Source organism: Dreissena polymorpha, chromosome 10 (assembly GCF_020536995.1).
Source record: "Dreissena polymorpha isolate Duluth1 chromosome 10, UMN_Dpol_1.0, whole genome shotgun sequence".
In the NCBI taxonomy this organism is placed as follows: domain Eukaryota; kingdom Metazoa; phylum Mollusca; class Bivalvia; order Myida; family Dreissenidae; genus Dreissena; species Dreissena polymorpha.
In genome coordinates this window covers 80693379-80717130 of record NC_068364.1, presented here as the reverse complement: position 1 = coordinate 80717130, position 23752 = coordinate 80693379, and the positions used below count along the sequence as shown (strand labels likewise).

The 23752-nt window shown below is 36.9% G+C and overlaps 1 protein-coding gene across 1 annotated transcript in view; it reads right to left on the bottom strand.

Annotated features, from left to right (window-relative positions):
- LOC127847350 (protein bark beetle-like) overlaps positions 1-23752 on the bottom strand; it is a 45488-nt gene that overhangs the window by 9870 nt on the left and 11866 nt on the right. The window contains exons 9-18 of the mRNA XM_052379203.1: positions 21329-22675; positions 20678-20838; positions 19036-19276; positions 17360-17787; positions 15751-16066; positions 13891-15219; positions 12702-13823; positions 8955-9627; positions 6730-6902; positions 4338-4432 (exon numbers count right to left, since the gene is read on the bottom strand). Coding sequence (XP_052235163.1) covers positions 4338-4432; positions 6730-6902; positions 8955-9627; positions 12702-13823; positions 13891-15219; positions 15751-16066; positions 17360-17787; positions 19036-19276; positions 20678-20838; positions 21329-22675 — 5885 coding nt within the window. The remainder of the gene's footprint in view (positions 1-4337; positions 4433-6729; positions 6903-8954; positions 9628-12701; positions 13824-13890; positions 15220-15750; positions 16067-17359; positions 17788-19035; positions 19277-20677; positions 20839-21328; positions 22676-23752) is intronic.

Sequence of the window (23752 nt, the reverse complement as noted above, 5' to 3'; positions counted from 1 at the left end):
AATCTATTATTAGCCTCGGTGACCTTGACCCCAGTCACCTCAAACCTCATCAAAAGGTAGAGGTCCATGCAAGGTACCTACATGCCAAATATGAAAGAGATCGGTTAAGTATTGAAGGTGCTATGAGAATCTGTTACAAAAGCGTGACAGAAAATATATTAATAGCCTCAGTGACCTTGAGCCCCGTGACCTCAAACCTCATCAAAAGGTAGAGGTCCATGCAAGGAACCTTCATGGCAAATATGTAAGAGATCGGTAAAGTAATGAAGGCCCTCTGGGAAACTGTAAGAAAAGCGTGACGGAAAAAATCAATTATTAGCCTTGGTGACCTTAAGCCCAGTGACCTCAAATCTCATCAAAAGGTAGAGGTCCATGGAAGGAACCTACATGCCAAATATGAAAGAGATCGGTAAAGTAACAAAAGCATGACGGAAAATCTATTATTAGCCTCTGTGAACTTGACCATGACTCCAGTGACCTCAAACCTCATCAAAAGGTAGAGGTCCATGCAAGGTATCTACATGCCAAATAAAATATTGAAGACGCTATGAGAAACTGTAACAAAAGCATGACAGAAAAATCCATTATTAGCCTCAGTGACCTTGACTTTGACCCCAGTGACCTCAAACCTCATCAAAAGGTAGAGGTCCATGCAGGGCTATAGATAACAAGCGTATTTGCATTATTACGCAATTAAAATAACCAAAAACGTAATTAAATTCAAAATAAAGCAAACAAAAACGCAAATACAAATTTAATAACGTAATTCCCGTAAAAAACCTTTCGTCAAGAAACGCAATTCTTATGAACACAGAGCGTATTTTTTAGACTGTTTATTTTCTGTAGTTTATATGCCGTCCTATGAAGAAAAGAAGGCAGTCTTTCCAGTGGTTTTCAATCTTTGGGGTATTATTGTAATTATTTGTAGACCCGTCCGATTTCTACTTTCATTTTCAAGGTATTCAAATCAAAATGACCCTAAAACGAGGTGCATCGCTCTGAACAGCCATTACTTCATAAATTGTGCAGCAATTTTCACGAACTCGGTCTTATTCAACGCAAAAATGAAGGAACTTTGATCAGAAGTTCAATAATTGTTTGTTGTTATGTACAGGTTATAACACAATTTGTATAAATAATATAGAAACCTTAGTACATTTTTTTTAGCTTGGCTGTTTTCGGAGAAAACCCGAGGTATTGTCATAGCCAGCTCATCGGCCGCCAACCGCGTCGTGCTAAAACCTTCACATTGTGTTAAGGTTTTGAACATTGGCTCTTAAATCAAAGTGCTTCAACCTACAACGTTGAAACTTCACATGTAGCTGCACCTTGATGAGTTCTACATGCCACACCCATTTTTGGGTCACTAGGTCAATGGTCAAGGTCACTGTGACCTCTAAAAAAAAACAACAACAAGAGATGTGTTTGTCAGAAACACAATGCCCCCTATTGCGCCGCTTTGAAGCCATAAATTTGACCTTTGACCTTGAAAAATGAGGTTGACCTTTCACCACTCAAAATGTGCAGCTCCATAAGATACACATGCATGCCAAATATCAAGTTGCTATCTTCAATATTCAAAAAGTTATGACCAAACTTTAATGAAGGTTTAAGTTTTAGGAAAGAAAAATACCATGATTTTTGACCTTTGACCTTGAAGGATGACCTTGACTTTCCACCACTCAAAATGTGCAGCTCCATGAGATACACATGAATGCCAAATAATATCAAGTTGCTATCTTCAATATTTAAAAAGTTATCAAACTTTAAGCAAGGTTAAAGTTTTGGGACACACACAATGACACAATGACAGACAGGCCAAAAACAATATACCCCAGATCTTTCAATCCGGGGGCAGTACAAAAAAATTCTGACAAGCTTTCATTTATTAATAAACAGCTGCGCCATGAGCGCATGATACGACCGTCGTTCGCCAATGAAGTAGTAAGGTAATAAATAACCCTTTTTTTTTTTTTTGAAATTTTGACGAACAAAGTCCCATAACTCTGGAACGACAATAGAGAATTCCGTCAAAAACGAAAGGGGATCAGGGTTTATCAATATTAAGATTGTGTTGAAATTTGAAAAAAATCCATCGAAGGATATTTGAGCTACAGTAGGACATTCAATGAAATCACGAAATTTTGACGAACAAAGTCCCATAACTCTGGAACGACAATTCAGAATTCCGTCAAAAACGAAAGGGGATCAGGGTTTATCAATATTAAGATTGTGTTAAAATTTGAAGAAAATCTGTCAAAGGATATTTGACGTAGCGTACGACATTAACAGACGGACGGACGGACGGACGGACGGACGCGGGGTATACCATAATACGTCCCGTCATAGACGGGCGTATAAAAACTGCACCTGCAGCTGAGCGTGGCACCCATTATGCGGTGCTCTTGTTGTATTATATATGTCATTCCCTAAATTAATAAATTTTGCTAAAACTCTATTGAATTTATTGTTGTCAAAACAGGGGGTAAAAAACCCAATATACCCCAAAATTTATCTATAGCCCTGGGTCCATGCAAGGTACCTACATGCCAAATATAAAAGAGATCGGTAAAGTATTGAAGGTGGTATGAGAAACTGTAACAAGTGTGACAAAAAAATCTATAATTAGCCTCGGTGACCTTGACCCCAGTGACATCAAACCTCATAAAAAAGTAGAGGTCCATGCAAGGTAACTACATGCCAAATATGAAAGAGATCGGTAAAGTATTGAAGGTGCTATGAGAAACTGTAACAATAGTGTGACGAAAAAATCTATTATTAGCCTCGGTGACCTTGACCCCGGTGACCTCAAACCTCATCAAAAGGTAGAGGTCCATGCAAGGTACCTACATACCAAATATGAAAGAGATCGGTAAAGTATTGAAGGTGCTATGAGAAACTGTAACAAAAGTGTGATGAAAAAATCTATTATTAGCCTTGGTGACCTTGATCCCGGTGACCTCAAACCTCATCGAAAGGTAGAGGTCCATGCAAGGTACCTACATACCAAATATGAAAGAGATGGGTAAAGTATTGAAGGTGCTATGAGTAACTGAAACAAAAGTGTGACGGAAAAATCTATTATTAGCCTCGGTGACCTTGACCCCAGTGACCTCAAAACTCATCAAAAGGTAGAGGTCCATGCAAGGTACCTAACTGCCAAATATGAAAGAGATCGGTAAAGTATTGAAGGTTCTATAAGAAACTGTAATAAAAGTGTGATGGAAAAATCTATTATTAGTCTCGGTGACCTTGACCCCAGTGACCTCAAACCTCATCAAAAGGTAGAGGTCCATGCAAGGCACCTACATGCCAAATATGAAAGAGAGCGGTAAAGTATTGAAGGGCTGTGAGAAACTGTAACAAAAGTGTGACGGAAGTAAGGACAAACTGGCTACTATATGCTCCCCGAACATTTTCGGGGAAAATAAAAATGTAGACAAATATTTTACTTTTTTCAGTTAGTTTAGTAAGGCATGTGAATGGCTCAACTTCATTTTTAAAATTTCAGTATGAAGTAAGATAATACAATAGAAGACAATGGAATAAGGATATTAAATGTTTGTAATACTTGTAAAAATGATCAAAATATGCAATAAAATAACTAAATATCTGTAGAAAATATCCAAAGATCTGAGAATGATGTTTCCTTAAAACAGCATACATGTTCAGTTTAGCTATTATATACTTATATTAACATGGGAATCAAATTGAATAGAAAAGGTTTGAAATGTTACATATCCTTGTTATAAAGATATTACAAACTGATTTACATTTTTATTTGATTAAACACATTACACGCGGTTATTCTATGCCATTACATTTAATTACATGACTCTAGATCTCACAACTATTAAAATCATATTATTAAAGAGACTAGTTGACAGATTAAAACATAAAACAAAATTTCCACATTTTTGTTACAGATAAAAAAATAAAAGAATAATACACATCAAAGAGTGACATAACTGTAATGATGTATATTGCACTGTCTTTTGTGACCATATCTGGATTGCTTACATAAAGAATACAATACTAATGATTATGTAACAAACCAGATGGCCAAGAGGTTATTTTAATAGTTTATTAATCCAAATGACAGCAGTTCCAAACCAGGAGGGGTTTGTTACATAATCATTAGTATGTTAAACAAATTCTTCCTGAAATTCTATTGGTGTATCATACAAGAGATCTTTAGAACCAATAATTATAATTATCAATTAATGTCCCTTTAATCAAACCTGCACAAATACCATTAAAGGTTGTGTATACCTCACACTTTTACCCCCATAGTTACATGAATAACTTTTGATAAATGTCAAATCTGTATCTCCTACCACACAGAACTGGTTGGCCTCATTGTACGGCAGAGCGGCCCCGAAGTACTTGTAGCATCTCTCATCCTCCAGGAACCAGCCAGGGGCGCACTTGCCTGATGGGGATAAACCAGCATTATAAGTACCATATAAACCAGCATTATAAGTAACATTTAAATCAGCATTATAAGTACTATATAAACCAGCATTACAAGAACCATACAAACCAGCATTAGATGCACCATATAAACAAGCATTACAAGTACCATATAAACCAGAATTATAAGTACCATTTAAATCAGCATTATAAGTACCATATAAACCAGCATTATGAGTACCATATAAACCAGCATTATAAGTACCATATAAACCAGCATTATGAGTACCATATAAACCAGCATTATACGAACCATGTAAACCAGCATTATAAGTACCATATAAACCAGCATTATAAGTACCATTATATCAGCATTATAAGTACCATATAAACCGGCATTAAAACCATATAAACCAGCATTAGATGTACCATATAAACAAGCATTACAAGTACCATATAAACCAGAATTATAAGTAACAAATATACCAGCATTATAAGTTCCATATAAACCAGCATTATTATGAGTACCATATAAACACGCATTATAAGTACCATATAAACCAGCATTAGGAGTACCATATAAACCAGCATTGTTTGAACCATATAAACCAGCATTATAAGTATCATAAAAACCAGCATTATAAGTACCATATAAACCAGCATTATGAGTACAATATAAACCAGCAATATAAGTATCATATAAATCAGCATCATAAGTACCATATAAACCAGCATTATAAGTACCATAAAAACAGGCATTATGAGTACAATATTAACCAGCATAACCATATTCACCCTATCAAACTTGCATTATGAATAACATATTCACTTGATTAAACCAGCATTATGAGTACAATATTCATTGATTTAAACCAGCATTATACGCACCATATTCCCTCTATTTAACCAGCATTGTAAGTACCATATTCCCTCTATTTAACAAACATTACCAGTACCATATTCCCTCTATTAAATAAGCATTATGAGTGCCATATTCCCTCTATTAAAAGAGCATTATGAGTACAATATTCTCTCTATTCAACCAGCATTATAAGTACCATATTCCCTCTATTAAATCAGCATTATAAGTACCATATTTCCTATATTAAATCAGCATTATAAGTACCATATTCCTTCTATTAAATGAGCATTATAAGTACCATATTAAATCTATTAAACAAGCATTATAAGTACCATATTCCCTCTATTTAATGAGCATTATAAGTACCATATTCCCTCAATTAAACCAGCATTATGATTACCATATTCCCTCTATTAAACCAGCATTATAAGTACCATATTCTTCTATTAAATAAGCATTATGTGAACCATATTTCCTCTCTTAAACCAGCATTATAAGTACCATATTACCTCTATTAAACGAGCATTTAGAGTACCATATTCCCTCTATTAAATCAAAATTATGAGTACCATATTCCTTAAATTAAATGAGCATTATGAGTACCATATTCCCTTTATAAAAATTAGCATTTTGAGTACCATATTCACCCTATTTATCTTGCATTATGAGTACCATATTCCCTCTATTAAACAAGCATTATGAAAACCATATTCCTTCTATTAAATCAGCAGTATGAGTACCATATTCCTTCTATTAAATCAGCAGTATGAGTACCATATTCCTTCTATTAAATCAGCATTATGAGTACCATATTCATCCTATTAAACCAGCATTATAAGTACCATATTCATACTATTAAAATAGCATTATGAGCACCATATTTGCCCTATTTAACTTGACTTATGAGTACCATATTCATCCTATTAAACAAGCATTGTAAGTATCATATTCACATTATTAAACCAGAATTATGAGTAGCATATTCATAAAATTAAACCAGCACTACGAGTACCATATTCCCTTAATTTAACTTGCATTATGAGTACCATATTCTTCCTATAGAGGTTGAAACTTAGTTAATCTAACAACATAGCATAGATAAGGGATTCATTATTGACTTTCAAGGGCATGTTGTGTACAGAAAGAAGGGAGTTGATAAAAATAAATTATTTTATAAACATTAAATTCGGAATATTTTTGTCCCATTGCGGAAAAATAAATATTTGTTCCATTTTAAATGAGTCCTTAAAATGGACCTGAATTTGAATGAAAAAACAACTCTGTAACAACTAACCATAGAAAAGGGATAGTACCCTGTTATTCTAACAACTGATTATAGATAAGGGATAGCACTCTGTTAATCTAACAACTAATCATAGATAAAGAATGGTACTCAGTTAATCTTTCAACTGACCAAAGATAAAGGATAGTACTCTGTTAATCTAACAACTAACCATATATAAGGGACTCATTGTTGACTTTCATGGGCATGTAGTTGACAGCCACCAGGGAGGCATTGTCCAGCTTGTCCCAGATCTTGCCGTTCACGTAGCCTGTGCTGTACAGGCCCCACCAGTTCTCCCCTGCATCAATAGGGGCAGAGTTTCCAGGCTCACCGTTAGGCAATCTGTAATACAAGAGTCATAGGCAATCTGTAATACAAGAGTCATAGGCAATCTGTAATACAAGAGCCATAGGCCATCTGTAATACAAGAGTCATAGGCAATCTGTAATACAAGAGTCAAAGGCAGTCTGTAATACAAGAGTCATAGGCAATCTGTAATACAAGAGTCATAGGCAATCTGTAATACAAGAGTCAAAGGCAGTCTGTAATACAAGAGTCAAAGGCAGTCTGTAATACAAGAGTCATAGGCAATCTGTAATACAAGAGGCATAGGCAATCTGTAATACAAGAGTCATAGGCAATCTCTAATACAAGAGTCATAGGCATTCTGTAATACAAGAGTCATAGGCAATCTGTAATACAAGAGTCAAAGGCAGTCTGTAATACAAGAGTCAAAGGCAGTCTGTAATACAAGAGTCAAAGGCAGTCTGTAATACAAGAGTCATAGGCAATCTGTAATACAAGAGTCATAGGCAATCTGTAATACAAGAGTCATAGGCAATCTATAATACAAGAGTCAAAGGCAATCTGTAATACAAGAGTCATAGGCAATCTGTAATACAAGAGTCATAGGCAATCTGTAATACAAGAGTCATAGGCAATCTGTAATACAAGAGTCAAAGGCAATCTGTAATACAAGAGTCATGGGCAATCTGTAATACAAGAGTCAAAGGCAGTCTGTAATACAAGAGTCATAGGCAATCTGTAATACAAGAGTCAAAGGCAATCTGTAATACAAGAGTCAAAGGCAATCTGTAATACAAGAGTCATAGGCAATCTGTAATACAAGAGTCAAAGGCAGTCTGTAATACAAGAGTCATAGGCAATCTGTAATACAAGAGTCAAAGGCAATCTGTAATACAAGAGTCATAGGCAATCTGTAATACAAGAGTCATAGGCAATCTCTAATACAAGAGTCATAGGCAATCTGTTATACAAGAGTCATAGGCAATCTGTAATACAAGAGTCATAGGCAATCTGTAATACAAAAGTCAAAGGCAGTCTGTAATACAAGAGTCATAGGCAATCTGTAATACAAGAGTCAAAGGCAATCTGTAATACAAGAGTCATAGGCAATCTGTAATACAAGAGTCATAGGCAATCTGTAATACAAGAGTCATAGGCAATCTGTAAAACAAGAGTCAAAGGCAGTCTATAATAAGTTTAAACCTAATTATTTTAGCTCCACTGGCAGTCTGTAATAAGTTGAACGTTTAAACCTATTTAATTTTGCTCGATTGCATCAAAAGCCTACGGCTTTTTGAAATGCTCTCGAGTCAATTTCCTAGGTAGAACAAATACTTTGTGTCTTTGAGGAGACCTAAACAATGCTCCCACAGTGGTGATCGAACACATGACCTCTAAGTCGCTAATACAAGATTCGATACACACTTCACAATTGGCCAGTGGATAAAAGAATGAGTTGATCTATAAAATAAAATTTTAAATATAAGCAAATGGTTGCCTTGATAGGCGCTGAGTTACCTGGCTCACCGTTTGGCCGTCTGTAATACAAAAGTCATCGCAGGGCTAACTCTTCCATTTGCCAAATTAACCAATGGCTTTGAAGTAGCAAATTTAGCTAAAGAACTTTCCATTTGGCTTCAACATTTTGTTAATAAAACACCATGAAAATGATTCAATGTAAATAATGTGTATGATTTATGGTGGTGAATTTGGTAAAAGAAAAACTTGTGCCAGGGAGTGCACTGGTAATCAAACACTGTATAATAGGTCAGTGGATTAAAGAATAAGTTGATCAATAATATTCATGTGTAAATAGAAGTAAATAGTTGCTTAGATCAGTCAATAATATGCGTTGTAAGTTTTCTGTTATCAACTATTTAAGCACTTTGTCATGTTAGGAAAATATGCCTTTTTCAATACAAACACATTCTAGGAATCCTTTTAGAGAGCAAAATGTATATGAAGAAAAACCTTTCCCCATGTGACTTATCATTACCACAGAATGATGAAATTAAGTTTCAACATCATTAAATTATTTCATACCTTAATTATAACTGAACCCAATTTTAAACCTTCTGTAAAACTTACTTGTTCACAGGGTTCGTTTCAAGCTCAAAGTCACATTCTTCGTTCACTAAGTAGTTTTTGTTGATTTTTGGGTTTCCACTTCCCACGTGGAACAGCGCCCTATACACGGCAGTCGCGTTATTTCCAGTGAACAGGCTCTTCGTGTATTCCTGAGTGGCCTCTGTGTTCTCCGTGTTGTAAAGCCTGACAATGTAATGACCCGTGTTGTTGGCGACGGTGTTATACGTAAAGTTCACCACCACGTTCTGTACGTGAATCACGTCTCTGTAGTCTCCCGCTGAATTGTTATAAATGTAGTTCTCGTATAAGAGAAATTTCTCGTAATGATGGCCAGTAAGATTCAAGACCTCGCCATGCGTGCCGTATGCAAAAACATTGTTTGTGATGTTCGCCCGAAGTTTTGTTGCAGCTGACGGTGTAGTGGCTGTTATGTACGTTCCGCCTTTGTTCCTCGCGATGAAAGAGTCTTTTAAAACAAATATTCGAGTGGATTGTAACCCTACGTCGATCACGGGTGGGGAGGTCAGGTTGAGAATTCCCACGCCGTTGTTTTCGATCCAGCACTGTTCAATGTAGATGGAAGGAGTGATGTCCCCCACATTTTTGTACATTAGGGCGCCATCTTGGTTTCTCATCATGATTACGTCTCTCACCTCATGACGAATGCTGTCATCTGCAAACATTAAATACATACTTAACAGTGTTGGTTTTTTAGTTCAAATTTGGGTTCGAGAGAGGGACCCATTACCACTAGAACAAAGTATATATTTTTCCCAAATGGGACCTAAAATTTCCCAACTGAAGGTTTCCAATTTTATTTTTTTTAAGAAAGTCTAAATATGTCAAATTATCTCCAAATCTAGCTCTATAAGTTGAACCTCAGAAAAGATAATATTGACAACATTTATTAACAATTTAAAAGTAATTGTAAGCATAAAATCAACGACATTAATTTCCGGATTTAAGGAATAAGTACGCAAAATTTCCCAATCCAAAGGGACCCGGCCAGATTCCCAAAATGGTGAAAAAACAACACTGTACTAAACCAGAATTCAACACTTAAAATACTCAATGGCAATAAATGCAGCTATTCTGAATAGCACTTGTATTTAACGTGTAAATACTAACAATTCCAGTGAGTTACCTAATAATTGGATTAATGATTAGTGACAAAAATAGAATAATATGTACCAACAATGACGTTTCATGTTGTTATAAATTATATTATGTTATAGAAAAGATAAGTTAAAACAAGAGCACCGCCTTGCGGGTGCAGACCGCTCATCTATTTTCTTTTTAAAGGTGAAGGGACACTCATTTTCAATCACAAAGGAGGGAGGGGTGGAGTGAAGAGGGGTGTATAGTGTGGAGTTGTGGATATTTATTACATTATCTTCCAAAAAAGCGAAAAAAAAAAAAAAATCTCGGGCAGGGGGGGGGGGGGGGTGGGGGGAAGGGGGTGGTGGTGGGGGGGAGGGCGATGGGGGGGGGGGGATTTTTTGGGTGCGATGGTTGGACGGTATTTCAAACATAACCGTTTAAAAAAAAAAATTGGGGGGGGGGGTATAGTGTGAGGGTGTGGTGGTAATTTGTGAGATGATCTTAAAAAAAAAATAAAAAAAAAAAAAAAAAAAAAAAAAAAAAAAATTGGGGGTGGGGGGGGGGGTGGGGGTGGGGGTGAGGGTATAGTGTGAGGGTGTGGTGGTCATTTGTGAGATGATCTTAAAAAAAATATAAAAATAAAAATAGGGGGGGGGAGGTGGGGGGGAGGGGGGAGAGGGCACGTCAGGTAAGAGTAGTTTCGTCAAAGTATCAATCAAATCTAATCATAAATAAAGAAGTTATGGCAATTTTAGCAAAATTTAATAATTTGACCTTGAGAGTCAAGGTCATTCAAAGGTCAAGGTAAAATTCAACTTGCCAGGTACAGTAACCTCATGATAGCATGAAAGTATTTGAAGTTTGAAAGCAATAGCCTTGATATTTAAGAAGTAAAGTGGATCGAAACACAAAATTTAACCATATATTAAAAGTTACTAAGTCAAAAAAGGGCCATAATTCCGTAACAATGACAACCAGAGTTATGCAACTTGTCCTTTTACTGTACCCTTATGATAGTTTTTGAGTGTTCCAAGTATGAAAGCAATATCTATGATACTTTAGGGGTAAAGTGGACCAAAACATAAATCTTAACCAAATTTTCAATTTTCTAAGTATAAAGGGCCCATAATTCCGTCCAAATGCCAGTCAGAGTTACATAACTTTGCCTGCACGGTCCCCTTATGATAGTTAATAAGTGTTGCAAGTATGAAAGCAATAGCTTTGATACTGTAGGAATAAAGTGGACCTAAACACAAAACTTAATCAAATTTTAAATTTTCTAAGTATAAAAAGGGCACATAATTCTGTCAAAATGCCAGTCAGAGTTACATTACTTTGCCTGCATAGTCCCCTTATGATAGTTAGTAAGTGTTGCAAGTATGAAAGCAATAGCTTTGATGCTTAAGGAATAAAATGGACCTAAACACAAAACTTAACCAACATTTTCAATTTTCTAAGTATAAAAAGGGCACATAATTCTGTCAAAATGCATGCCAGAGTTATCTAACTTTGCCTGCCCAGTCCCCTCATGATAGTAAGTAAGTGTAACAAGTTTGAATGCAATAGCATTGATACTCACTGAGAAAAGTGGACCAAAACGCAAAACTTAACCAAAATTGTCAATTTTCTAAGTATAAAAAGGGCACATAATTCTGTCAAAATGCACGCCAGAGTTATCTAACTTTGCCTGCCCAGTCCCCTCATGATAGTAAGTAAGTGTACCAAGTTTGAATGCAATAGCATTGATACTTTCTGAGAAAAGTGGACCTAAACGCAAAACTTAACCGGACGCCAACGCCGACGCCGACGCCAAGGTGATGACAATAGCTCATATTTTTTTTTTCAAAAAATAGATGAGCTAAAAAGGGCATAAACTTTGGAATTTTTAACATAGGATGATAGACTTTGCGCAATTTAACATCATGAGAAACAAGGCCTGCAATAATGAATGTTGTCTGTTACAAAGTGTTGTAGAATGCCTTTTGAGCAAGTTTGTCACAGTCTAGAGACAGACTGCTAGACAAACAGACTGACTACCATGGTTATTCTAGTATACCCATTTTTACTTACTTACGGAGCGTAAAAAGAAGTCACTTTTTCAAGACACCTTAAATGTCAAGAAATTTAATGTCTCTCAGTTTGTTAAAAGAATATTTTGAATTAATCTTTAATTATAATTTGAAATAACTAACATTTAAAAAGATGCAGAGAATTAAGTGTATTGCCTTCAATCAAATGAAACAACCTCAATTATGACATAAATGTTCTAGTTAAATTTGTGTTACATTAATTAAAAGCCGTGCATACACTTTTTCATGCAGATAAAAACTCCTAATTATAAGTAATTACTATATAATTTGTAGTTAGTTACAAAGGAAAATAAATGGCATTTTTTGTATAGTTACATTGTTTCATTTAAATTTTACATTCTCCAAGCAGTAAGACCTTTGTCGCCTACATCCATAAATCATCACAAAACCACATTCAGAGTCCCAAAGCGTACAAAATGAATATTTGAATATTGCAATGAGCCCCCTGCCAATTGTATTAGTAAAGGACTCGGGATGTGCTCCAAAATAAAACACCGTAGTTATATTACAAAATATTCATATATTTGCTTAAATCCCCATAAAAAATGTTCTGTACCTGGATAAGTAAGTCCAGACATCGGTAAAGTCACAACCTCAGCAACAAATCCGTAGAATCCGTATGAAGGGGAGGCGTGTATGTGAATAGTCAGGAACTCGTTAGTGCTCTTGTACTGCCGCTTTACCTCCTCCATTTGACTCTTGCTGGAGAGCTGAGCAAGCTGGTTGGTCAGAGTGATGCCCCTGCCGTTGAATATCTCCACAATATTGCGATAGAATTCGTCATAGTATAAGCTGAACTGGAGAAATCGCAGAGCGACTGGTTTCGCACCAACGCTGCTGCTATACCCACGGATTATCTTGACGCAGTCCATTGATGACTGGGAGTATTTGTAGAACAAGAGGAGTCGGTTTTCTACGACTATTTCCTTCTCCATTCTGCAGATGTCTACAAGACCGTACAGATTGTATGGAACAGTATTTGTTATAAGAGGAATGAAGGAGGAAGTATCGGATGCCATTGAATCGCCATTTAGAACAAGAAAATTTATGCCGTAGCCTAAATTGTTTGAAATGTTGTGCTGTTCAATTTTGATTCCCTGTCTGGGAGCAACTACATCGATTCCATTTAGAACGCACTTCGTGATATTCATGTGATCCATGATGGGATTAACATATGTCGTCTGAATGGCCCCCACTTTTTCGCCATGTAGCATACCAGCACCTTCGATGTCAACATACTGGAGTCTAGACCGCGTGAAATCATCATGATACGGGTTAATCTCTTCATCATACTTTGGATTCGCAAATCTTATGTTGCCCCAATAATCCAGAGGCTTGGGTAGATTTCTCGGTCCGCAGCGAATAAAGGTGAAGTTTCCGGCAAATATGCACGGCTTGATGTTGTAATTAATTCTCTTCAGACAGAAATCCAAAGAATCTTCACTGCCTCTGCAATAATAGGAGTATGCCCAAAACTCTTTCAAGAAATACATTGGTTTGCCATACACAAAGAAATCATACAGTGGCGTAAATCGGACGTCCACATTCACCGTCTCCATTCCCAAAGATCGACAAACAACTTCTGCGGTCTTTTCATTAAACTGCCCATCGCACATTATATTCCATGATCTTGACGAGGCATTGTATAGCTCCAAGAACCCTTCAAAATTGTGCTTTCCTCCAACGAAAGCGAATATCAGACGATGTCAACGTTTCCGGATGTTGCGGTTCTTGGCGCTTTCTACGTCCAAACGGCAAGTCCGGTTCTGCTGGGCTGAATTTAATTCTACTGTAGGGGGCGCCAGTTGCAACCAGTTGACCAAGAACAAGGATTCCCACGTTGGGATAGAACTTTAAATGAACACCTGCAGGAATAGAGAACTTCGCATCCGGCATGATGGTAAGGTCAGAGTATACGATGTAAGGTTCAGATCGGTAAGGGAGGGTCAAATCTTCTATGACACGCCCTCCAAGGCGATTCAGGTCAAGACGAATAACCAGTTCAGAATCTGGAGCAAGATCCCCTCTCGGATTTGGAACCCCAAGAAATGGGAAGTATTCTGCAATGGCGTAATTGTTCCAGTCATCAAAATCGAAAATGCGTTTCCGAATCTGGTACTGGTCGGTGGTGCCCCAGTAGTTCTCTTTAACATTCATCTTATTGTCTAGGATAAGTGCCGTGACTCCGGCCACAAGTTCGTACTGGAGGTCTTTATTATCGAAAACATTTCTCACCAAAGTGACATTCTGCACACCTTTGACCTGGACTGCATACGTCACTGGCGTGCTGGTGATTCCGAGACCCTGAGGGACGTAAGTATTTCTTGTGCTTGTGATGTAGTTATACATGATCATCCCAGACACAGATGACGAATACTCTGAGTGACTCATCAGGTCTAGGTCGATGGCAAACTTGCAGTTGATGTTGTTCTCGATTCGATTCTCATAGATATATAGATCCTTTTCCATTCCTGACATTTTCATGACGCCAAGAAGGCAGTTGTTGTCGTGAATTTTGTTCGCCTCGATTCTGACGTCCGCATAGTATCCCAGAATGTTGAACGAAAACTTCTTGTTGTTCATCATTTCCGAGCTGTTCACGATCACCTGATGGACCTGACGTTCTATCAGATCATTCACTCTTGGTAGCTCAATCTCAAAACCCCCTGTCTCGCAGTTTTCTATTGTCACATAGCTCACATTCCACTTCCAGACGTTATTAGCAAAGTCTACGTGGTTGTGCTCAGCATGGATTCCCTTGTAATTGTTCTTAATCTTCGAGTGAACAATCACATACTTTATTTCCCCGACTTTTTCCGCGCGCGTCATTTCTTCAAGGGTTGGAATGAAATTTGTGTGCCATTTGGTCAAGCTAGGAATGAACATGGCTTCTTGTTTACTTCCCTCGATTGTCATCAACTCGAAATGGATGGTTTCCTTTTTTGCTCTATGGAATATTTCCATTCGCTCATTGCTTGGATTGTTGTAATGTTTGGTCACAATGCCTCGTTCGTTGTTCTTGATGGTTGCATTGTAGACTTTGATGATCGAGTCATAGTTCTGATTGTAACCAACTGCAATATAGTATGTAAAAATGTGTTTAAACTTTAAATCATTAAAGTGATTCAATTGTAATAGGAAGGATCGTCTCGATTTCTTGCTCTTAGGCAAAGTAAATATGGCATGCTTAGGCAAACTGCTTATTTCAAAGACTGGATTTCAACTTTTTTCTATTAAATAAAACACAAAAAATGAAAATAATATAAGCCTTGTTCCGTGGAATACAATCTTTACTGCATGTGCGTAAAGTGTCGTTACAGACTAGCCTGTTCAGTGTGCACAGGCTTATCAGTTTCAAACCTTTCCACTTTTCTGGAATTTTTCAATTAAAGGAAGTCTCTTGCAACCAAAACTCCTGTTAAAGCTTAATGTTTGTCCCTAATTAGCCATAGTGGACTGCACAGGCTAAAATCAACACTTAACGTACTTGCAATAAGCCTAGTTCCCACAAAATGCGGATAATATGGGCAACTGAAAACTGAAACTCAAATAGTTTACTGTTATACCCGATTAAGCAAAAAATAATTGTAATATTGTTAACTCACCAGATATGACTGCAAATGCTAGACGCCCGGACCGGGTGCCATTGACTCTGTACCGTATCGTCATGAACTGCTGGCTTGACACAATAGGGAAATCAACAAGGTCCTCCTCGATCGTCCAGGACTTAGCAGACTGCCAGGAATAACGGTCCGACGAGTAAAATGTGACCTTTTCTATACTCGTCAATGGATTGTAGTCGAACACTTGAATGCACACACGGAAGAACGGATCCCCCGTGATGATTTCAACTTCGTATGTACGGTCCTCCGCTATAGGGTTTGGATCAGTGGTTAGGAAGATCATCTTATCTGGTCCAACCTGTTTTGTAAATTTGTGTAATTAAAATGGGTTTGAGTGTTCATGTATTTAAACCTATAATATTGAATACTCAATATAAAAAGTAAATTGTATAGCCTAGTAAGAAAACCTACTATATTGACATGACACAATCATGGTAAAATAATGTTATCCTAATGCAAAATGGACCAAATCTTCAATGTCTTAAAATTGATAAGGAATTGCTTTGACATTTTGTTCCAGATGTAAACTTTCTAAATGAGTATTGACATCTTCCTTATAATTCCATACTTACTGAGGAGACTCTAAAAGTAGCTAAGGTATTAAATGACATTAAGAGGTGTTCTACACATGTATTACTTTAGTTTTCCTCCAAGTAAAATATAAAAGAATCTTTTTATATGTTTTATTTGTCAACACAAAACAAGAGGTTATTTTTTACCTTATTTATCTTCTATAAAGAAATACTGGAATACACAATTTATCACCTAAAACTTATGTTGACTTATTTTGTCACATTGACATTAATTGACTCGTGTCAAAAATTAAAGTTGAGGTGTCACTTCAAATTACAATATTTCAGTAAAATATAAGCGATTACAGCATGCAATTTTAAGAATGTTTCCATAATAGAAAGGTCTTTAATATAAAATGGGAAATTAAAATCACATATTTTCTCGTCTTAAAACATTTTACATGTTATCGTCATATTATCTGGTGGAATGGGGCAGGAGCTATCATGGGGGGGGGGGGGGGGAGGGGGGGGGAATACATGAATACCTTTACAGGGGGAATTTAAACATGTTCATTTAAAATGTGTTATTGTGTTATGATGAATATCTAGTTTCTTTTTATATACATAGTTGTTGAAAATAAACACTTGCAGTGTTTTCGATAACATTTAATTCTTGTTAAACCGAAATAAACATAAATGTTAAAATCCACAATTCTCATGTTTTTTATACTTTTTTTTAGAGGAGGCTTTTTTTTATTTGGGGGCTAAGACACTTTTGGCTGACGGAAAATGAGCCAATATGTGGCATCCAAACTGGACAAACGTATTCCCTTTAATCTTCTTAAAACAAAGAATGAATCATTGTTGTTATTATTACTTTAAAAAAATAAAGAATCTTTAATTACAATTATTTTTGTTATTATTTTTACACTCATGATGATGATACTAATGATGATGATATTATTATTATTATGATTAATTTATCCATATTGTGATGATGATGTTGATGATGACATTGACGATTATGATGATTATCAACATTATTATGATCACAATCATCATCATCATTATTACTATACCTGCAGCTGGGTCTGCGTTGTAAGGCTGATGGTCTCGTCCTTGCTGATGAAATTGCGTACACTGAGGGCCTCGTATTCCGTGAACATCGGGTCGTAAACAAATCCAGCCTTCGCGTTATTCACCAGGCTGATATGCGACATCTCCAGAAACGGACTGCGAGTGACTATACCATTTCCTAGATTATTTTCTACAGTGACTTTCTCCAGCAAGCTTTGACTGAACGGATTGGCATATTTGATGTTGATTCCATCCGATACGCAATTTCTTACGGAGATGTAGGACATCTTGTAGAAATTGTAGTCGATGCGTAGGCCAGGAGCGTACGACATCTCTATGAAGTCGAGGAGTCCAGCTTTCTCAATGGACACATAGCGGAGCTGGGTCTCAAATGTTCGACCGTGTCTTGGTTGGGCAGGAATGGTCACTCCTAAAAAAATTAAGAACAAAATATATAAAAAATCCTGGTTTTAAACGCAAACAAGTTTAAATTCTCTCTCACTTGTTGTAAAATAATTAATTGGAGTATTAGGACGGGAAAAAAAGGGAAAATGTTCCAATGTTTTCTTTGGTGAATACTCTAGGGATTCTGAATAACTATGGAAAATATTCCTGCCCATTTCCTTATTTATCATGAACAATATTCCAGCCTTATTTTAAATTAAAAATTGCTAGCCAGCAACAAATCTGGAAACTAAGTGCAAATACTTCGGCCTCCAATTCACCATTAAATGCCATGGAATACCCTGAATGTACACCTGGGTTGTGACAAAAAATTGACTAACGAGTTCAATAGACACCTGCATATAATTGCCTCATTAAAATTGATTTTACCACAAAACTGTATATATTTGTTTGGAATCATGTGAATGTCCAAAAAATGAACATCTGCCCATGCATGCATTAATTAAGTGTTAACATGGACAACAACAAAAAACTGTCACCTTTAATGAAAAATGATGGAAAGGTGCTTCATGCAAAATATAACAAACCTAAACAACAAATGCACTGTGACTGGTTGTCATAAGAAAAGAACCGAAATGGTGTTCATTACAAGTTCAATATCTTATTCTAACTTACCATAATAAATAGTTGGGCTGCATTTCAGCCTTAAATTAGCACCTAAAAATCTATCACACGAATTTCCTGCTCAGAAGCAAAGCTAAAATTGCAAGTAACTCACAGTTTGTTCAGGTTTTACCCTGTTTTCTGCTTATCAGAATCTAAAAGTTGGAAACGAAGCCTTACAATCTTTAATCCAGTGAGAAAGGCCTTAAAGTTAATTTTATTTTCTAAGAGACTACAACTTGCAGTCTGTTCAGGTTTTATGCTGTTTGCTGCTCATCAGCATCTTAGGGTTGGAAATGATTAAAGCCTTAAAAACTTGAATTGTGAACAAAAGTCTTAAATTTAATTTTATTTTCTAAGGGATTACAATTGCGTCATTTAAGTTTGGATATCAGTGATTAAGAGTCAAGCATGCAATGCATACCTGAAGAGATGCATAGCATAAGCCCCACGCTTTTTTCTCTCAATTCAAATGGTACTTTGCAGTCTAAATGTTTAACATTTTCGTATCAGTCAGGTATATTATGTAAAAAATAGTTTGTGTGTTGTATGGTTTGACTTACATATGTAAACTAAAAACTTAATAAATATTGTTTAAACTAATGCATACCTGACCAAGTAGGTGGCTGACACCTGATAAACACGTCCCTGGAGTGATCGCAGCTGAACTCCCCGCGCTTCATGGAGCGACACTTCCTGACGTCCGTGTCCAGGGTGTCACATGACACGTGACTCAGATAGATGGGCCTGGTGGGGTCAGAGAACATGACCTGGGTGGGCCGGCCGTACAGCGGGTTGAAAGTCAGACCCAGCTGCTGGCACACTAGTGCTGAGTTCTGGTCCGTCCAGCCCTGCAAGGTTCAAGTCATGCTTTTATCATTTGAGGCTCTTTCTGGCAAATAAGGGTGTCGTCCCAGAAAAGTCTGTGTAGTTTGCACAGGCTAATTACGGACAAAACTTACCGCTTTTTTGTATTTTCTTTCAAAAGACGTCTCTTCTTAGCAAAAATCCATTTCACGCAGAAAGTGTTTTCCCTGAATAGCCTCTGAAATAAGCACTGCTAATCTAGGACAACATTTTATGCTCATGCATTACACGCCCTTTTCCCAGAGCGAGGCTGATTTTTGTGGCCCGGTCTGGACACATGACCTGGGTAGGTCGGCCGTACAGTGGGTTGATGGTCAGACATAGATGAAGACAAAACCAGTGCCCAGAGTTCTGGTTCGTCAAGCCATGCAAGGAGCAAGTCTTGCTTTATACTGTTCATGTTACAGTGTTTTTTTTCGTTCAAATTTGGGTCCGGTAGGGGGACCCATTTTCCATGGAAAAAAGTACATATTTTTCACAAATGGGACCTTACAACATCCCAATTGAAGGTTTCCAAAAATAAGATATTTTTTAACAAGAGATGTGTTCTTCAGAAACACAATGCCCCCTATTGCACCGCTTTGAATTTTCTTTTTTACCTTTGACCTTGAAGGAAGACCTTGACCTTGAAGGATGACCTTGACCTCGAACTTCCACCACTCAAAATGTGCAGCTTCATGAGAACGCCACTTTGAATTTTTTTTTTTTTTTTTTACCTTTGACCTTGAAGGATGACCTTGACCTTGAACCACAAAATGTGCAGCTTCATGAGATACACATGCATGCCAATTATCAAGTTGCTATCTTCAATATTGAAAAAGTTATGGCCAATGTTAAAGTTTTCGGACGGACAAGACACCATATATTTGACATTTGACCTTGAAGAATGACCTTGACCTTCACCATTCACCACTCAAAATTTTCAGCTCCATGAGATACACATGCATGCCAAATATCAAGTTGCTATCTTCAATAGTGAAAAAATAATGGCCAATGTTAAAGTTTTTTTCGGACGGACGGATAGACTGACTGACATACTGACGGACAGTTCAACTGCTATATGCCACCCTACCGGGGGCATAAAAAGTCTTAACATGTCATTAATCTCCTTATCCATCTCTATAAGTTGAATCTTAGAAAATAATATTGTAATTATTATCAATTTAAAGTAAGCATAAAATCAACAAAATTAATTTCCCAGTTTAAGTCAGAAGAGACGCCATATTTCCCAATCCAAAAGATGTTCCAGGTACAAACTGTACCATATGTCAATTGCCTTAATTAAAAGTCTAGCAGATGAAAACAAACATTTCTCTCCTGATAACATTTGAGGACTTTTGTTATTCCTATATTAAGGGCAATCCTTAACTAAATCTAGAACTTACATCACTGCAGACTGTGCCAAATTCTCCAGTCAAGTTGAGCTCCAATCTGCCCTCGTAGTCATTAGCACCATCAACCAGTCTTATCTCCTCATACACTGTCCTGTTCTCAATTGGAATGTAGTCATCCTCGTAGAGCTTGAACTTGATTTCTTGGGGAGGACCTAGACATGTTTATCAAATTGTTATTTTTCTGTTTGCTATTTTATAACAAATAGCAGTCACTCATAAACATTGTAAGCCAGTGATATTGAAGTTAGGTTTTTGCACCTAAAAAAGAATCCTAAGCCGCATGTATAAAATGAATAAGCTATTAAACAATACTGCTACTTCATTTAGTGGCTAACACTAAAAAATGTTCATCTAATTAACAATCAAGAATTATAAGCGTCCCACAAATATTGAAAGTTGCAGATTGTTGCTGGTAGCCTACTGCTATTAGAGGCTATAGAAGCAGGGCTCTTATGCTAGCAGATAGGCTACTAATCTGATACATTTATACAGAAGCCTACTGGCCTATACTTTTAATTTCTTGAATACAGACTCACAAAACAAGAGTAGCCAACAAGCTCTTATCAACTGATTTTGGCAGGCAATAAAGAATTACAAACCATTTACCTGAATCAATTTGAAATCAACAATTTCAGTCCTTACCAAATTTCACATTGGCACCATCAGCCTTCAGCCGACCCAGTATCATCATGCCAATTGAAGGCAGGAACTCGAGCGTGGTCCCAGCAAGAATCTCCAGAGTTTTACCCTTGAGAATGATGATGTCTCGATCCACGCGATATGTCTTTGTGTAATCATTGGTCACGAAATTGTCATCCAACACTCCACCGATGTAGTTACCGCGGGCAAACGGCCATCGGTATTCTGGTTCAAGGCTTGTATCATAGTTACCGTACAACCAGTTGTTTTTCAGCACTGGGTGGTACTTCAGTTCTGCTAGGTTGTAGCGCGAGTTTCTGTCGAAGAGTCGAGGATAGATGAGGGAATGCTCGAATGTCATCCACCAATTGTAGTTTGCAAGGATAAGAACAGAGGGATCCACAAGATGCGTGGCAATGTCACGGATGGATTTTGGGTTATCAATCAGATTTCTCTGAATTTCCACGTTCCCTGATGAAACGACAATCACAGCATCAGCCTTACTTCTTGGTTTCAGGTATTGAAAAGGGTCTACTATAATATTGCCTTGTACAGTATTAAATTTGAACTCCAACCGATGCTTAACACCCGGTTGACTTAGTCTAAAGTTAACCACGTAGCGACCAGTGTTGTTGGTGAATTTATTTTCATAGATTTTATATGCAACAGGAAGCTCTCTATACCATCTGTTCTCGATAAAATCGTAGCCGTTGTCAATTCTTAGCACTCCCAGAGTGTGTTCTCTGAAAGTATTATTAGTGAATGTTCCAACTGTATTAACAATTGGCGATATAAGCACAGCGTGACGTTTGTTTCCTCTAAATTCTGTAAAAGCCATGCTGAAATTTGTTGGTGTGCTTGTAGAGATATTACAAGACAGGTATTCTATAGACTCATGTAAATTGTATGCAAAATAACTCTGATTAACCAGATATTCACCACCTCGACAATAATTCCCTATTCTGAAAGCCGTCCATTCGTTCCACATGAAGAACGATTTTACAACTTCTATTTTCTGTTTGCCGTCCAACTCGAATCGTGTTCTGTTCAGCAACAAATACTCAGTTATCACTCCGTATCCATAATTATTAGCAATGGTTGACCCATTTATAAGCTGGTAACCACCTGAATAACTAATGTTAACGCCACATTTCATATTTCTCTCAATGATTGTGCTATTTATAGCGATTTCTGCAGCACCCTGGTAGACCCGAATCCCAGCCCCATAACAATTATCAGACACAACGGATGAGTTAATGGACACTTTAGACCTCACGTCCTGAATGTTGACCCCGTAGCCGGTGTTGTTGGAAACAGATGCATTGTACACCCTTAGCTCTATATCAGGACCTGTAAAAAACACACAAAAACTAAACTAAAGCTATGTCACAAATTTGTTTTGTAAAAGATATGAATTAACGTCCTGCACAGTTTTGTCAAAATTGAAACTAAACCCCATTCCTCCAATTTTGTCACAAATGTGAATAAAAACCCACAGTTTTGTAATGAATGTGAATTGAAACCTCGCTTTTGTTATTAATGTGACTTAAAACCAAGCACCGTTTTATCACTAATGCTATTAAAAACCACGCAATGATTTGTCACAAATGTGATTTAAAAACAAGTACTGTTTTTTTGTCATTAATGTGACTGTCACTTTAAACATGATGCATGGCTTTATAAAAAAATGTGACTTAAAACTGTTTCGTTTAAGAGCAAATGATGCAAGAATGTTTTGAGAAAGTGGGTCGGCTGAGGAATGATCTCTAATAAATGCTATAGGAAAATTTACATACAAGCCCTTAAACTCAGGGTTGAGTCCAACTAAAACCTAAAAAATCAAGATATGAGTTTGTCGGAAACACTTTGTCCCCTTTTGCGCCGCTTTGAAGCTATATATTTGACCTTTGACCTTGAAGGATGACCTTGACCTTTCACCACTCAAAATGTGCAGCTCCATGAGATACACATGCATGCCAAATATCAAGTTGCTATCTTCAATATTGCAAAAGTATTCATTAAATGAGCGATTTTGACCCATATATTTGACCTTGAAGGATAATCTTGACCTTCCACCACTCAAAATGTGCAGCTCCATGAGATTCACATGCATGCCAAATATAAGGTTGCTATCTTAAATATTGCAAAAGTTATGGCAAATGTTAAAGTTGGGGCAAACAAACACACAAACCAACAGACAGGGAACAAACAATATGTCCCCCACTATAGTGGTGGGGGACATACATAAGCTTTTATGAAAAAGAAATTGAGCATTATGGACAAAAGAATCTAAAATACACTAGAGAAAAACTCAACATTGATTAAATTATTGATGTTAGAAATTTGTTCGTGAAACTAGGCCCTAGACCCTCAGCAAAAACTATGTCTAAAAAAGTAATTAGTTTCATTAATTTTCAGTTAAAATCC